This window comes from Pterocles gutturalis, unplaced genomic scaffold (assembly GCF_000699245.1).
Source record: "Pterocles gutturalis isolate BGI_N339 unplaced genomic scaffold, ASM69924v1 scaffold18621, whole genome shotgun sequence".
Classification (NCBI taxonomy): Eukaryota; Metazoa; Chordata; class Aves; order Pterocliformes; family Pteroclidae; genus Pterocles; species Pterocles gutturalis.
Window position 1 is genome coordinate 1 of NW_010103424.1, and position 16,954 is coordinate 16,954.

Sequence of the window (16,954 nt, forward strand, 5' to 3'; positions counted from 1 at the left end):
TCCAAAAAAAGGGGAAATACATCTGGATGGGGACGCTGTGCCCAGCGTGCGGCGCTACCTGAGGAAGGCTGACGGAGCGCTGCCCCCGCAGCTCCAGTATTCGGTCGCTGTGGATGGAGGGGAGGCAAAGGTGAGGAATTCCACCTGGATGTGGTCAAGGGTTGTTTGTTTTACTCCTACGGCAGACGCTTAAAAACTCTGCACTGAAAAAAGGGAGGAAACTGCCCCCCCCACCCCCTCAATTTCCTTTTGCTGTTTCAAAAGTCAAGAATAACAAAAAACTCTTGTTTTTTAATTATTTATTTGAGTCTTGACTTGGTTTAGGGCAAGGAAGGTTAATAGAATCACAGATAGGAATAGACAGGCGACATCAGTGGCACACACGGTATTCACAGTTTACTGTTTTACAAAGAGTTGTGTGTTATAAATGCAATGCTCCGCTCATGGCAATACATATGTTGGACTTTAACACCACCACCACCGTGCTATTTCTCTCTTTCACTCCTTGCCCCTAATGTAAAAATAATCCCAAATGGCAGAATACTATTAAGAAGAGTCACACGCACACTAAAGCAAAACCAGCTTATAACCTGTGATACAAAACCCCAAACTCATGGGTTAAGGAATTCCAATAGTTTATCCAATTGAAGGAAAGGTTAGGTATGGCAACTAAGCGATGTGAGTACTTGCACAGAGAACATTGCCATTATTGTAGGTCTGAGTATATAATAATGCAATGACTGAAAATTTAAAACTGACAAAATCAGCCTAGAAGTATATGCATTTTCCTAGGAATGAGGATAGTTAAACATTAGAACAATTTACTGGGTAAGGAGGTGGCCTTATGATTATTTGGAAACTTATGTATAGGATTGGGTATCTTTCTACATGCACCCTTTCACCAGCCTTCAGAGAGAAGTGTCCTAGTTTTGGCCCAGGCTGGCAGCCAGACACCACAACAACCACTCACTCGCTCACCCTCCCCCTTCCTGGGGATGGGGAAGAGAATTAAAGGGGTGAAGAGAAAAGAGACTCCTGAGTTGAGAGAAAAACAATTTAATAACTAAACTACCATAATATTGACAGTAATAATGATTATAATAGCAATATATACAAACATACAAATGAATGATGCACAGTGATACTGCTCACCACCCAATGACCAAGGTTCAGCCCATTCCTGGCTAACGATCCCAGAGCAGGGAGTCCCAAAACCACAATCCTGGGACAGAGACAAGAGCGCGAGTGTCCAAAAGGCTGCAACAACCCTGAGAGCAGGGTGACCCAGAGGGAGACAATGCCAAGCGAGAGAGAGCACTTCCAGACAGACCTTCACCTATACACTGGGCATGACGGGTGATACGGAATATACCATTGGCCAATTTGGGTCTTAATCCTAAACCTAAGATTGAATCTTAGGCTAGTAACTGGGGCTGTGCTCGCGAGTGTCCAAGAGGCTGCAACAACCCTGAGAGCAGGGTGACCCAGAGGGAGACAATGCCAAGCGAGAGAGAGCACTTCCAGACAGACCTTCACCTATACACTGGGCATGACGGGTGATACGGAATATACCATTGGCCAATTTGGGTCTTAATCCTAAACCTAAGATTGAATCTTAGGCTAGTAACTGGGGCTGTGCTCCCTCGCAGCTTCTCCTGCCCCTGCAGACACTGGCACCGCAGAGAAGCTGAAACTGTGTAGGGAGGGCTTCTGCAGGAAGAATTTTTTTTCCATGTCAGATTGTCAAGGAACTTAGAAAATTTGTCATTTCAAGATTCATTTCTCTCTGCAGGACTGATCACAATTGTATACTAAAGTGAAAGTCTCCTAAAGATATACAAGAGTCTCAAGTGCTGAAGACACATGAATCCTCTCCTGCTCTTGGACCAGAGGCAGGGTTCAGTTTCCAAAGAACTTAGGTGCTTCGTTTTAAGACACTGTAGGAATTACCAAGAGAAGTTCAACAGCCTGTGGTTTGTAGGAGATCAGGCAAGATAATTAGACATTTCCCTGGCCTAAAATGTGCATAAATCTTTTTATCCCCTGTGATCCTGAGAATACTTTGTCTGTTAGAGTGAATGTTTGCTTAAAGTAATAATAATGCATAGAATCATAGAATGGTTTGGGTTGGAAAGGACTTTAAAAGATCATCTAGTTCCAACCCCCCTGCCATGTGCCCCTATATACAGTATGTACAATGACAAAGACAGTTTTGTGTAACTCTTGGCCTTGGCCTTGGCCTTGTTTTCCTGGGGTAGATGCAGCAACTGGTCTGAGTTCATGGATGAGATGTGCATTTGGTAAGGGACAAGAGTCTCAAAAGCCACTTGCCCCTTGAGTCTGACAGACTAGTAGTTTATCGCTGTGGCAACAGAGCATGTACTGAGAACATGCAATAGAAATATCCCTAGAGGGTAACTGTACCTTCTTTCAAGCCACGGCATTATTTCTGTAAACAGCAGAAATGTTAGATATGTTGGGAAAGTCCCAGCATGGTGCAACAAAAGAAAAGGAGGAGACGAAAAGAAAGCAGAAGTAATTCCATCCTTTAGGATGTCACAAGCATCTTAATTACATCTCGTCATTATCTGCCTTTGACAGGGAGGAAGAATCTAGCATGTCTTTCAGTAGCTGCAAAATTAATTTTCTTTGTGTTCTGTTTTTAAGGCAAAAGTGGAATTGCAGGTACTGCTGCCTCATATGTATCCTCATGTAGCTCCTCAGCTTTTTGCAAGGTCAGATGCACTGCACAGACAGCAACAGCTGCAGCTCAACACTGGTCTCGCTTCTCACATCAGCTCTTTGGCTTCAGGTGAACTGTGTGTGTATGAAGCTGTGCAGTGGGTGAAAGAAAACAGCCTGTCGTACCTGGAAAACAGTAAGATTTCTTCTGGAAGTGCTTCAGAAGAAGTCAGAGTTCAAGAAACATTGCATCGCATGTGGATCTATAGCCATCATATATATAGGCAGGAACTGAGGAAAAAGATTTTTGATTGTGCAAAGAAGTTAAATCTGACTGGCTTCTGCCTGACAGGGAAACCCGGCGTCATCTGCGTGGAGGGACTCAGAGAAAACTGTGAAGAGTTTTGGCGTGTTATTAGATATCCCAACTGGAAGCATATTTCATGCAAGCACGTGGAGAATATAGAAACGGAGGGAAGCATCGATAATCTTCGTCTCTTTCATGCTTTTGAAGACCTACAGTTTCAAGCACATGGTGATTATGGCCTGAGGAATGACTATCACATGGATCTTGGCCAGTTCCTAGAATTCCTGAAACAACATCAAAGTGGACATATTTTTCAGATTTTATTTGGTGTCGAAGGCAAACTTCCAGACAAATAAGAGAATCTCTGTAAGGAGTTGTAATTTTTGACAGCAAGGAATGAAGCTAACATTGAAATATTGTGCCTTATAGCTACTGTGAAAAGGAAAACTGTTTAACAGACGAGAGGAATGGTTCAAGTAGTTAATCTTGGCTTCTGTTCTGAATTGCCCCATCTTTTTTGAGAGGTGTTTACTTATTTTCTGAGACTCTAAAATTGTATTTGTCACTATGAGCCACACCTCAAAGTGCTTGCAAGGTGATAAAAATCCCACCCTGTAGCATCCTGAATTACTTCTGTTTCCTCATCTGTACTGTGCTGTATGTCACTCGGCTGAGGTGCAGACCTGTAGTTAACTTCTGCATATAGTTGTGGGGATACCAAAGTGGCTGCAGTCACAAATTAATGTGGTTTACAAAACAAAAGCACACCCACCTCAAGTAAATCTCACTTCTACATTCATGCATTAGTGCATGCAATGGCTTTTACTACTTCATGAAGCATCTGCTCTCACTTAACCCATCCATGAAATGCAAAGGTTTGTGTCCAACCGCAGGACCAAGTTTTGCTTTTAAATAAATGGGAGGGAGGAAGAAGCCCACATCACCCATCCCTTGTATTGATAGTACCTTTGGGTAGTACCTACACAGTTATATTGCCAGTGCCACCATTTTCACAGTCCTCTGCCCATCATCTCATTACAGTCTGGTTATGTTACTGTTATGATTGTAATTTTTCAGGTGCTCAACACATGGCATTTTATATTTACGTTGTTAGGCCAAGCACCTTGGAAATTACAATGTGTAAGATTAGACAAAGTTCAGTGTTTCCTCTTTTTTTCCCCTACATTACATAAGGAAATTTATGTAAAATATCTAAAAAAGAAAAAAACCCTCTCTATATATTAGACATTAAATAAAAATACCTATAACTTTATCAGTCTTTTCTGTGTCAAATTAGTATCGAGAGACAATTTTCTAGTAGCTTGTAACAGGAAATCATATATTTCCTGTTATAAAAGACATGCTGAGCAATAAAAGCAGACAGTGTTGAGCTGTAGGGGTTTGGCTGTTCAAATCTAAACCCAGGCCATTTCCACAGCAGCTATGTAAAGACTGTGTTTCAGTACACTCGGCTGATGACTGAAAAATTTTATTACAAATGAAACACAAGGAAGTGTTTTAGTAGTATTTTCACAATGGCAATATATTGAAATACAGAGGATGTGTTTCTGGTTGCTCAGAATAATGATTAACGTACATTCCTTCACTGTGGTAAGTATATTGTTTGTATGAGCATAACTTTGGCCAAAAGCACAGTAAGGCGAAAAATATTTACAGGTTCCCATTATGCAATGAGGGAAAAAGTGCCTCTTTGTGAATTCAGGACCTGCAGTCTGTGGCTGCAGCAGAGCTGAGGACAAATAAAATTCATTTTTGGTTTTGCAGAGATAACTCTATAGCATGAGAGCAGAAAAAAAAAAAATGTTCAAGTGCACTCTGTTTCCAGAACTGTCAGTACATTTTTCTAGGAGTGGTAATTCTGTAACAATAATTTTGGGGGCTTTTTTTAGAATTATCAGTGTATCAGTGTAGATTCCACATGATCATGACTCAAAAACAAAACAATTTGCATTTGTTCCTGTTGGGAAACTGCCAACTGATAATCTTTTTCCTTTAAAGTAGCAAAACTAACTAGTTTAGAAATAGGCCTTATGCACGAGATTTCAACCAGAAGGAAATGGGAAAGGCAACAGTGGCATAGGGCAGAAAGTTTGTGCAGGAGGGTGGTCAAACAATTCAGAGATAGTGCTGTCTCAATCTTTATTCTGAGCATGACTTTTTCTAAAGGAAGAAGCCACTGATAGTACAATCCAATCATGTCTCCTTCTAAGGGAAACCACAGACTTGGGACTTTAATTTCTGGAAATGCTAATTATGTCTCCTGAATAATGCATGTCACGAGCAGTGTCCCTGGATGCGTCCGTTGTGGTCTGCAGAGGGAATCACTTTTTTTTGCAGAGGAATAAGGGACACTGCCAGGCGTCACTTTTGATAACTGGTTGACAGAGGAGAAAGGGTAAAAAAAAGTAAGATGTCTTGAGCTGAAATTAGCATGTAGGTGAACATACTCAGAGTGCTGAATTTTAAAAGCTAAAAGACCATACTGAAGAAATGGAGCTAACCAGATCATTCAGATACTAGCAAGCATGAGAAATATTCAGTAAATATCAGAGAATTAATAAAAAGTGTTTGTTCCCCTCATAATGATGTACTCTTTTCCCCATAATAATTATTCTTCTAATAGAGGTCAGCTGGGTGATTTGGAAGTTTGTTACAAAGAATAATACTTGACCACATATGATGTGTGATTAAAAATCAATTGGCCTCAAATACTACAGGAATTTCTAAGGTTTAACACATAAACAGCCTACTACTAGCCAGATGACTGATGGTACCATTTGTTTGCTTAAGTTCTCATTGACATTTGTGAGAAAACTCTCAACTCAAACTCTCTTCCCCTTATTTTGATAACAGAAAGATCTGTAAAACTATAGTATAGGATATCTGAAGGAAAATAACAATCGAAATAACCAAACACCACAAATACATTTCTCAGATTTTTATTTTCTGATGTATAATTAATATGATTTCTTAATCTGAGTTTTTAACCACATATTACAATTTAGAAAAAAGATTTTTCCATCTTAAAAAATTATCTATTCTCAGGCTTCCTAGGCAGAAATGTTCTGAATATTTTAATACTTTTTAACTGCTGCTATTTTGTTCACTTGTCATTAAATATTTACAGTTTCACTTTCATGGCTTCTTCAGGCCAAGTATAAGAGTCAGCCACAAAGCTGTTGTAATCGGTACTGTAAACCTGGGAGCGGATGAAGGCTTCTAGGTCTTCAGGCTGAGGATAGGTGGAGGCAGTGTTATTCCTGTAGGCTTCTTCTGCGATCTAGAAGGATGCATTAAAATCTTTATTAGTGTTCATGAACTATTTGAGTACATTGAACAGGATTTAAAAGTAGGAATTAGTTCAAAATCAAGATGAGATGTCATCTTCTGCGGTGCTGACAGCCACCTATACTTATACTGGATCCCGGCTCGTAGATAGCGGATAGGACGAGGAATAGGATGATGTCTGCATTTGAGTGAGTCTGACTCATGCTGCTTTCAGACAGGATTATGTGTCCTTGCTGTTACAAATACAGTGCTCCTCCTCGTCCAGTAATACCTTAGCTTTTATTGTGCAGCAGTGGATAAAATATTCTACAGACCTCAAGCGCCGAGATACAATTTCTGCTTTTCTATCATCAGGTTACCCTGATTTACCATCTTCTCCAAAGCACTGTAAGAAAAACGTGATTTGTTCAAAGCTCCATGCTCCCTGCATATTAGAGAAGTTGATTATTTGTCATAGTTTGATAATATATTTCTTAAAGGTAAATCATTATAAAAAATTACTTCTACACAGCACACAGGATTGATTCTAGAGATAGCTGCGAGAAGTACGAATATTTGCTTGCTTTTTCCTCACCACGGTTGAGTAAGATCTTAATTTATACTCCATGTTTAATATTCCACAAAAATTTGAGAGCATTCCTCCCTTGGAAAAGGCAGAGGCCATCGATAAACCTCTTGGGCTGTAATAAGCCAGAACAGGTATTTGCAGGAATAAAGTTCCAACAGAGATCAGGCGGAAAGAATCATTTGGTAAGATTTTTTTGTGTGTGTTTTATATCACACGCACACGTGGAGGAGCGATTTCTATCACGGTGTTTCTGCCAAACACACGGGCAGTTTGACTCTGCCTGAGGAATTTAGGTAACGTTTGGATATCTACAGAACGGAGTTATTACTTGCCTAAGAAGATGTGAATCGTGAGAAGGATTTTTTGTTTAAATATACAGAATGACTGAAGCTAGGGGATCTGTTTCATGCATGAGGGCTCCTTGTTATTCTTTCAAAAGAATATGCAATAAGTGGAATTATTCACAGTAAGGTGACCAAGAGAGAAAACAATAATTGGAGCAAAAAAGGTTACAGGAGACTAGCAAAATAACCTACTAAAATGCTGAAAAAACCCCCTAAAAAACAGAACGAAGGAGGAACTGGAATAAATACATTATTTGAAAGATTCCTCTTCTTCTCTCCAGGGCAGCCAAATTTCTTGGGAGACTGTGGGTTTAGGTCAGTTACTGAAAATCCATCAGCAGCAGTATTTACCAGTAAAACCCAACCAGCCGAACAACCCCTGGCCCAGACCTGAGCCATTAGCAACAAGCACCCTCTGTAGTTAGTTATTTTGATAGGCCAGAGTAAGGATGGCAACAAAAGGGACTAGTGCCTGGACACAGGGTGACATTTGCTCTCGCAACAGGCAGCTGCTAATCAGGCAGGGCCAAAAGCCCTCCGCTGCGCAGCTGCCACGGGAACCTGCTCCTAACTGGGGGACAGTGCAGCCTGGGCTCTACAGACATCAGCGCTTGCTAGAGTTCCACCTCCTTCCTTCTTGTATTCGAATTACATTTATGAATTTAAATTTAATTTTGAAACTGCTGCTTGTCCAAGATTGATTGATGTAATCCAACTTCAAACAGTATGAAGGTGTGTTAGTCAATCAAATCAAAGAGAAAAGAAGTCACAAAGACTGAAATGACTTACCCTCACAGCAATTTTCAGCGACACATGCTGAATAGTGACTAACGGAGGGTACAGACGACCTTCCTGTAAATTCTCCTCGGAAACTTGCTGAGCTATTACCTAGAAATGAAGCAGATATGATTAACTTGAAACGCAGATGCAGCTGTAGCTTCATTACTCCGTGATCTTAACTCCTCTTCTACTTTTTAATCTCTTTGGTGGACTTGAAAGTTTCATTTCTTTAACTGCCCACCTTTGTACCTTCTAGGGAGCTGCCAGCCAGAACCAAATCTAAATCTCTTCTAAGCAAATTCAGCACAAAATTCATTACAAAAACGGTCTGACTGTGTGCAGTTTCTAATAGCTACCTTCACTAACATTCTCTACTACAATTCTCAAAACAAAGTATTAAAAGTCATTAAGAGAGATTTGCATCAACAGAATCCAAATTTCTCTGTCTTGCTTTGGGACAGAAAGGAAATGACTCTGGGGAGGGGATGTCCCTTGCCCTTTGAACAGCTGGAGACTCGTAACAGTCAGAAGGAAAGGAGGTTCTTTCTACAGTGCAAGCTCAGACTTCTTAAATCCGTTGCAGTTTATAAGCAGTTTCCACTGATATTTATTAACACATTAGGTTTGCCCCTGGAGTATATCAATCTGTTTAGTTTCATCCAAAGGGAAACCAGGACCCCTCTCCTCCCAAGACCGTGGACCAGGGTGGGGTATGTGGGGACACCAGGGAGGTGTGCTCCAGGAGACCATTCTGATGCAAAATAGAAGAGTAATGTAGAGGCACCCTTAGTGTTTCCATCAGGAGAAATGATACCTTTCTGTGCAGTTACAGCTTAGATAACTAAAGCTTAGAACCAAACCACCAGTCACCAAATACTGCTGTGTGATGTGACTTGCAGGCGTGGTGCGTGGATGGAAGGAAAACTCTGGTCTGGACAGTTCTGGTGGAGCCACGACCCAGCAAGAGGTTTTGAAAACACCAGGGAAGTCCAGGAAACACTGTGAAACTGATAACACAGCCCAAAGAGAAAGCAAGAAGTGCACTTTTGAGGGAACATACTAGAAATATACTTGAAAGAGAGCACCAAGTGCTTCTTACAGTCCCTGCTGCATGTGGGAAACGGGAATGTTGCTTGCAAGCAACGAGGACTGCGTCAGAAGAGATGCCTGGCTATCATTAATTCCTCCTTTCTGGCAGAAGCAGGTAAATAGTTTGAATTAAAGAGAAAACACTGTAGTAACTCCAGGTTCAAAGAGAAACCCTTCTCTTCTGCAATCCACCCAGCATGCTGGTAGGTGTAGTAAGTTTTTCCACTCAGAGTGGAAATGCTATCAAGAACAACAAGAGATTATAGTCCTGTTGAGTATAATGAGTAAAGGAAAATTATTTGTTTACATTTTGATCTAATATTGAGAAATATAGCAGAGATAAAAACCCAGTAGGGGGAGCTAAGACAACAGAAAATCTGGTTTTTGCTTTCCATAATAGCAACTAGGTTATTTAAAAATGATACGCAGCCCTTTGATAAAATGAGATGTGCCTCTCTAGAGGCCATGGCAATCCTTCTGACATACTCGTGTAACAGCACTGAAACTGTGCAAAACCAGAAACAAGCATTTTCAGAGAGAATGACACCTTCTTCATGTGGTCTCCGAAACACGCTCCTTGAGAATACCAGCTCAGTCGCAGGGGAAAAAATAATGCGTCAACATTTGGAATTATTAAGAAAATAAGAGGCGACACAGAAAATGTAACTATACCAATGTGTGAATTCACAATGTAACGTCACTTTGAACAGTGCGTATTTTTGCTCTACCTACTTCCAGCAAGAATGGGATAGAGTCATGAGAGGTATGAAGAATAGCAGGGATGATCAAAAGGTTGTTTTTTTGTGCAAAGAGACAAAATATAATAAAATAGACTTGGGAGAAAACCAGAGAAGACAGAAAGAAAATACAAAAGACAACTGAAGGTGACCATTTCTCACGGCACTCCAGGAAACCCAAATCACCAGAGAGCAGGAAATCATAAGAGGAGAGTTTCTTTTTCCACAGAAGTCACAATTAAATTATGACACTAATTGTCAAAAGATGTTCAAACGTATAAACATGTTTAAAAAGCCACTAGGTTCATTTACGAAAGAGAAATCCATACCGGGATAAAAGCTCCAGCCATACAGTACAGCCTGCCAGAAGCTGAGGAGCCATGTCAGCAGAAGGGTCACTCTGTATTTTCCCCTTATTTATCCTCTTTTTCTCAGCTTCTGATACTGATCACTTTCACAGGAAGATACTGAGCTGTTTGGATCTTAGGTACAACCCAGTATGGCTATTTTCATGTTTGAAATTTTAATTAATTCAAGTTTGTAATAGGGAAATTAGCTAAGCCTTATTGCAGAACCTAAAGGAAAGGCAGACGAGGCAGGACACACGGCATAAAGCAAGTGGGGCCACCGTGGCTTTGGGAGGATGTATTCTCTCTGATGAAAGGATTTAACAGGATTATTTCTGGAGTAACTTAACTGTAGGTCATACATGCCAAGAATATTTCATTAGTTCAAAATTCTCTGTCCGTTTTGTTGTGTTTGGTAGGACTTAGAAGAATAGGTAATGTCCCTTGTCATCACAGGGCAATTGCCTGCAATTAAGAGGTATTACAGCTTACCGTGCCTTAGGTTTATTGTCCAAAATCAAAGTTACATTCTATTTCACTTGGCTGGAAGAAAAGAACACTGAAAGTTGAATTTCCTGTAGTTACAATAAGCTATTTGTGACTTTTATCAGATTTAACTGGAGAAGTGGCAAAGCAAGAAGACAGGAGGTGCAGACACGCAGCCTGGGCTGCTTGCTTTTTATACTTTCTTTTTTCAGTTAAGCTACCCCTACAACCTGAGAAGGTCCCTCTGTCTAAAATGTAGGGGTTCGGTGCTTTATTTTTCTGAAATCCATCCGTTGTCACCTTGCTCGGTCAGCGGCTGCAGCTTGCCCAAGCGCCGGTCACACGCTGCCTCGCACCCACGGAGGGAGCCCAGACGCGACTGCTCTTGGCTCCAGCCCTAAGGCGAGCAGCTCTCCATTGACCTTGCCGCCAATAGAGACTTTCTGTGCAAGAACAAAAAAATACATTTTTACGTGTCCAACTTTTCTAGGACTTTACTACAGGATTTCTTTACCAGGAAAGAAGAGTCAGGAGAGAACCTGTACCTCAAGAGAGAACTTAAAAGCGTCTTTGCAATTTCTGATATAATTTTATTTCTCTGTTACGTTTCTTTGTTCGGTTAAATTTCTTCAGATTTTTTTCTGACTCAGTCGACTGCCACTTCAAATATCTTTCAATCCACCTATGTGTCACCTCCATCCATCAGCACTCTATATATAGGAACCATTTCACCCAAGCCAAAATGAAGCAACTTCTCGAATGAAATAAGACAACTGTTTAACACAGCAGCTTAGACCAGCGAGCGAGGATCACCCTCTCCAACTGAAATTACAGGGGAGGATTTAAAGGGAGGATATAATTATCCAGAGACTTACGAAATGGATCTTTGCCCTCCTAAGATGGTTAAAGCCAGTGGAGACAGTCTGGGCTTTTTACTAATTTTAAAGATGGAAATTGTGAATATATTTCTTATAGAGGGCAAGTTGCTGGCAACTGTTTTAAAGATGGCCTAGGATGCACCTTAACAAAAAAAACCTTCAGAAATCCAGCAAGGCCAGTGTGCAAGTGCTCACCCTTTAGGAAAGCCTCCTACCACACACCACCAGTCACAGAGCACGTTGCGTACCAGTTGTCTCCACGTGATAGGAAAGGGCCATTTTCTTCCCTTTAATCCATGAAGAGGACACAAGGAGCAAGAATCCTGGAGTGCAGCATCCCTTAGAGAAGCTGCAAGAGTTGAGCCAGGCATTCTCACTTCTGCTAATTGGGGCAATTTTTTTTTTTTTCAATTGTTCCATATTAATTGCTAATTGCATTGCTTTGAGGCTTCCTCTGTGTGCTACCTACACTACCCATGTATTTCCAAGCATGCTTACACAGCTTCTTTGAAGATGAGGATGCTGCACTTTGATGAAGTTCTGTGGATTGTAATTTATATGAAATGGAGTAGGTAGAAGTTACCACTGAACTGCATCTAGGTTAATTAGAGTTAACCTGGTAAACCGAGGCTAGCCTTCTTCCTTATATCCATACCCTTCAAAAAAATCACAAAAAGCATCAGGCTTTTAATGCCTTTGCATGGACACGGTCAGACCATCATACACTGCTTAGGGCTCTCTCATCACTGCCTGTACCAAGTCCGGGCTCTCTCTGGGCAGGATGAGCTTGGGAGCACAGTCCTGGGAGCAGAGCAGCCAGGAGCTGGTGCATCACTGGATGCCGCATCACGCAGTGGAAGGAAGCTGAGTCCTGTAAGGCTCCTTATGTTGCTCTTCATGCCAGCAAGAGCAGAGCCAACAGAGGTAACGGAGGAGACAGGAACTCCAGGAGAGGGCAGGAAGGGGGGAGAGGAAAAGGGTCGGAGGAAGGAGTGGTAAGGGCACTATGGCACTATAGTCGATGAGGAGCAAAGATGCTGCACCCAGAAGAGCACAGAAACTTACAGTTTTCTTAAGTGAGAAACAGCTACAGAAAGACAGACTTAGTGTTTTGTAAAAAATAAAGAAAAACAAAACAACTGTGTTAAGCATTTGATTTCAAGCGCTGCTGGCAATTTTGATTGAATAAGGGATTCTAAAATAACAAAGGCCAGATTCTTCTCCCATACATGCTGAAGATACAATCCTGTGCATTTATGATGTCCTACTGTAAGACAGTGGATGCAGATTTTGAACAATCCCTGGAAGGAGGTGGTGAATGACTCCTAGAACCAAGCATTTGCTCTCTGTTCATCTCTTGCCCACTGAATGGAGATAAAGGAGGAGAGATCACATGTTGGATAATATCAGAACCAAGATCATAAAAAATGGCTTGAAGAAAGAAAAGAACCAATGCAGAAAAAGATAAGAAAGAAAATGGGAAGAATAACACAGCAATTGTGTCAAACTGTGGTGCAAGGAACCACAAGGCGATGGAGCACTTTCACCAGCTGTCAGCAAGGGAGGTCCACAAAAAATGATGGCAACAGCTCTATTCAAAAAACGGCAAAAAGCTAAAAATGTAGAAGAAATTCAAATAATTTTTGTAAGTAAAACACCCACATCAAAATATAGTTCCTTTCAATCTCAAAGCAAACCTATGTGCATATGTATGCAGACTGCACAGATGTGCACTCACCTGTGATAACACAGTGCTGAAGTCTTTCTCTTTTTTCTTGCCAACAGAAGGTGTTTGTTAGATGACTTTTGGACCAAGTGTTAACCTTTTAAAAACCACTTGTTCAAATAGAATTTATAAAAAACAACATACCTTGCAAATAAAGACCTTACACAGAAAACACTATTTTTCCAGTTTAAAAGATAATATTTCACTATTTCTGTTTAATTGTTCGTAATTACCAGGTTACTAAATGAAGGAATTTAAATAATTTTTAATACAATACCTCAGCAGTTGTGAGGAACACATCCTCGCTAATATGTTTCAGTCCACATGCAATAACACCAAGGGCAACTCCTGGGAACACATAGGAATTGTTACCCTGGCCGGGATAGAGAGTTTGTCCGCTTGGAAGAGTGACAGGATCAAAAGGACTTCCACTGGCAAAAATGCCACGTCCCTAAATTGGAACAAGAAAGCAAAAGAAAGCACGTTAGCTGCGAGGATGCTGTTGAAGTATTTCACATCTCCCTTTAAATATCCACCACTGTGGAAGCTGGGTTACGTCATTGAGTATCTCTTCTGAGAGGGCGTCAGAGATACTTAACTGAAGATGTCTCAAGAGCATCATGATGCGGATCCTAGAGATCACTGGCAATTCTCTGTGACTGTCTGATGCCAGAGAGCAACAGCTGCCTTATTCGGGTGAGAGCTAGCAGCACAGTTCAGAGGAGGAGAACGCAAAAGCCAACACTCATCGTTCACTTTGTGTGTCTATGCCAGAAGGAGGGTACATGGGAAGAAGTTACACAGCTGGAGCTGTAAAACTCAAAGCAAACAATACTCTCACGGGAGCAATGGGTGATGCTGCTGCTGCATTTTTTCCCAACAGCAGGTCATCCACAAAAATGGCACTAAGGCCACTAAACGTTGCACTTTTGGATGTGGCAATTTCTGAGTGGGGACAGACAGAACTCTCTGTTCCTCCCAGTCTCTCTTCAGGCCCCTGCGCCCGCTCCACAGCTCATCAGAATGACAGAGGTGCAAGCTCTATCCCAGGAATGTCAACCCATAGCACAAGTTGGTGATGGGACCTCCTCTCCTGGGACCTTGTACTATGCTGGGTAGGGTGAGGGCATCAACGCAGGCACTGCTGTGTGGTCGTCCCATACTGACAAACCACTGGGATGTTTCCAGCAGATTTCTGGGCAATGCCAAGCCTGTTCTGGGGAACTAGAGAATCTAGCTGTACAGATACAATTTACGCCGTATCGCTTGTCCTGCAGACAAGAGAACAGGCTCTAACTCATGTTGCAGTTCACATGGGACCTCTGAATCTCTTCCCAGGACCCAGCCACGGGCATAGCTCCACGCTGGCACACGGCACACATTGTGGGGGGGACAGAAGCCTGTGGGGTGGCCCAGATGGGTTGACAGCACTCATGTTGCTAACAGCTGAATGTGAGCTAAGAGGAATATCAGCCCCGCTGCCGTTCAGCAGCACACACAGAGTCGCGATACCTCCGGAGTACCAGGAGATGGGCTGCACGGGAGCTGTGAGCGCGATGGAGTCCCACAGGTCCCCTGGGACAAGGAACCCCCAGCAGGCAGAGATGTCAGCACCGAGTGCCATGGGGGGGTGGCAGGAGAGGCACCTCGGAGGTGACTCACCTGCAGCTCTGCTGTCCCGGTTCTCCCCAGATCGCTCCTGACGCACAGCAAGAGAGAAGCAATTTCTGCAGCGGTCAGTGCAGGCTGGGACTAACGAGGGGAGTGACACGGCAGGGGCTCGGTGTCCCAAAGGCCCCCAGCTCTGGCCTTGCTGGGGAGGGAGCACCCTTGAATTTAAGCGGTGGGGAAGAAAAGCTTGCCTTTAGCTATGCTAGCACTGCTGAAGTGGTAAATGTCACTGTTACATACAGAAATATCGATGCCTATTTTAGAGAACTGGAAACGTGCATTTTAAAATACGCCACTGCTGCTATTTGTCTCTTCAGAAGAATATTCCCTTTGGTTTGGTGTCATGCAGTATTATCGTGGCCCGCTTATTATACGTTTTGGTGACAGATCAAATACTCCAGCGTGTCTTTTGCTCTGCCTACCAGATGTCATTACCAGCTATAACCAGCCCTTCACGTAGGTCACTTCCCTGGCTCTTGCCTCGCGCTGTAATTGTGTGCTGTGCGGCGGGGAACGGGCACGCTAAATTTGGCTTTGAAACACTGTGAGACTGTCATTCCAACTGCCCTGTCTTTGACAAGAAATCCAAACACAATCCACTCTGAAACACGTACGGTCAAGCACTCATACGTTTCAAATCCTAGACTGAATTACAGGATAATGTGTTCGTTAGCACTTCTATAATACCATAATAAATAAGGAAGCACAGTTCTTTTTATTCTCACCTGTGTTTCCATAATAGAAATCTTTGTAAAAGATGTCAATTACACCAGTTTATAATAAAGAATTATTTTAAAGATTCTGTTTCCTGTACTGAAGTATTTTTTTTACCCCAAAGAGTATTTCTAAAATCTCAAATGGAAAGCATGCCACTGTGTGTATACAATACAGTTCAAAAACAGGCTTAAGGCTATAGGAATTGACGGTTACTAATGCTTTGGTTATAATAAAATGAGTCTCGCTCGACACCAATGAAAGCTATGAAATGTTTTTATGAAGGTGCAAGCATGTATTGACTTCACTGAAATTGTGTTGATGAAATCTGAAAAACACATTATTTAATTTAACTAATTTTATCTACACACAGAGACATGATAAGGACTTGCTACTCCACCCTCCGCCTTCCTCTCATTTTAAATTATATTTCAGATTTACTTTTCAGTGCATATACTGGAAAGACATTAATCTTCGGTTACCTCTGTGTATTTGTAGCACTGCTCAGCAGTGCATTCTGCTTTACTGGTAGGATTGCTGAGAGCAAAAATAATAGGGCGTTCGTTTAAAGCAGCCATATCCTGAAGAATTTGTTTAGTAAAAGCACCACCAATTGCAGCAACTCCTAAAGAAGAGAAAACACACACATAACAAGCAGACAAATGCAATCAGTTTAAGGTGAGACACGCGTGTCACATTTAAAAGAACAGAGCTCCTTTTACTGCGTACCTCCCTCTTTAAAATGGAGTTCAAGCTTTTTCCTAACATGTGGTTAAAATGAAGTTTTGTAGAAAAGATTTTGCAGCAGTGAAACTTCAATATTATCCCTAACATAAGGCAGAAGCTATTCACCCCTGTAGTGTGGTGAATTTCTCACTTCTCTGGCATCACCTAACCTGCAGGTAAGTCCAGTAAGGAACAGAAAGGTATAGCTCTGTCTCCTGAAGTTTCACGCAGACTGGATAGTTTCTCCAAAATTCAGTGTGTCAGGTTTCATTTTTTTCTGACAGGACGACTAAAGTCTCTGCCTTCTACAGCTGATCGTTCTGTCACCTCTAGCCTCAGCCGATGGATAATCCCAGTTTTGAGTCTAAGGCTTCCCTAGCAGCAACAATTTTTTTGAATACATCCCTCTCCGCCCCACCAGAGATGCTTTTCTATTCTTCATACTGCACTTACAACCAAAAAAGGGTGGGTGTGATGTTTTTGGGATGCCAGTACACCTGTATTTCTGCCTAACCTACAAGAGCTGGGAATCCAAGGTCCTTGATCTCCACGCCTTCAGTGATAAAAAACAGACCTTGGAGCAAACCTAA

At 41.8% G+C, this 16,954-nt stretch overlaps 2 protein-coding genes across 2 annotated transcripts in view; one reads left to right on the top strand and one right to left on the bottom strand.

Moving 5' to 3' along the window:
* Positions 1 to 7: 7 nt before the first annotated feature.
* On the top strand, positions 8 to 3,345 carry RWDD2A (RWD domain containing 2A; the record flags this gene model as incomplete). Its single annotated transcript, XM_010086719.1, has 2 exons — positions 8 to 130; positions 2,668 to 3,345. Coding segments are annotated over 2 exons (801 nt in total), but the record flags the coding sequence as incomplete, so codon positions are not given.
* A 2,588-nt stretch (positions 3,346 to 5,933) lies between these two features.
* The window catches only part of ME1 (malic enzyme 1, NADP(+)-dependent, cytosolic), a 33,341-nt gene continuing 22,320 nt past the window's right edge, over positions 5,934 to 16,954 (bottom strand). The window contains exons 5-8 of the mRNA XM_010086720.1: positions 16,121 to 16,263; positions 13,531 to 13,704; positions 8,000 to 8,098; positions 5,934 to 6,290 (exon numbers count right to left, since the gene is read on the bottom strand). Of these exons, the coding sequence (XP_010085022.1) occupies positions 6,132 to 6,290; positions 8,000 to 8,098; positions 13,531 to 13,704; positions 16,121 to 16,263 (575 nt within the window). The 3' untranslated portion in view covers positions 5,934 to 6,131. The remainder of the gene's footprint in view (positions 6,291 to 7,999; positions 8,099 to 13,530; positions 13,705 to 16,120; positions 16,264 to 16,954) is intronic.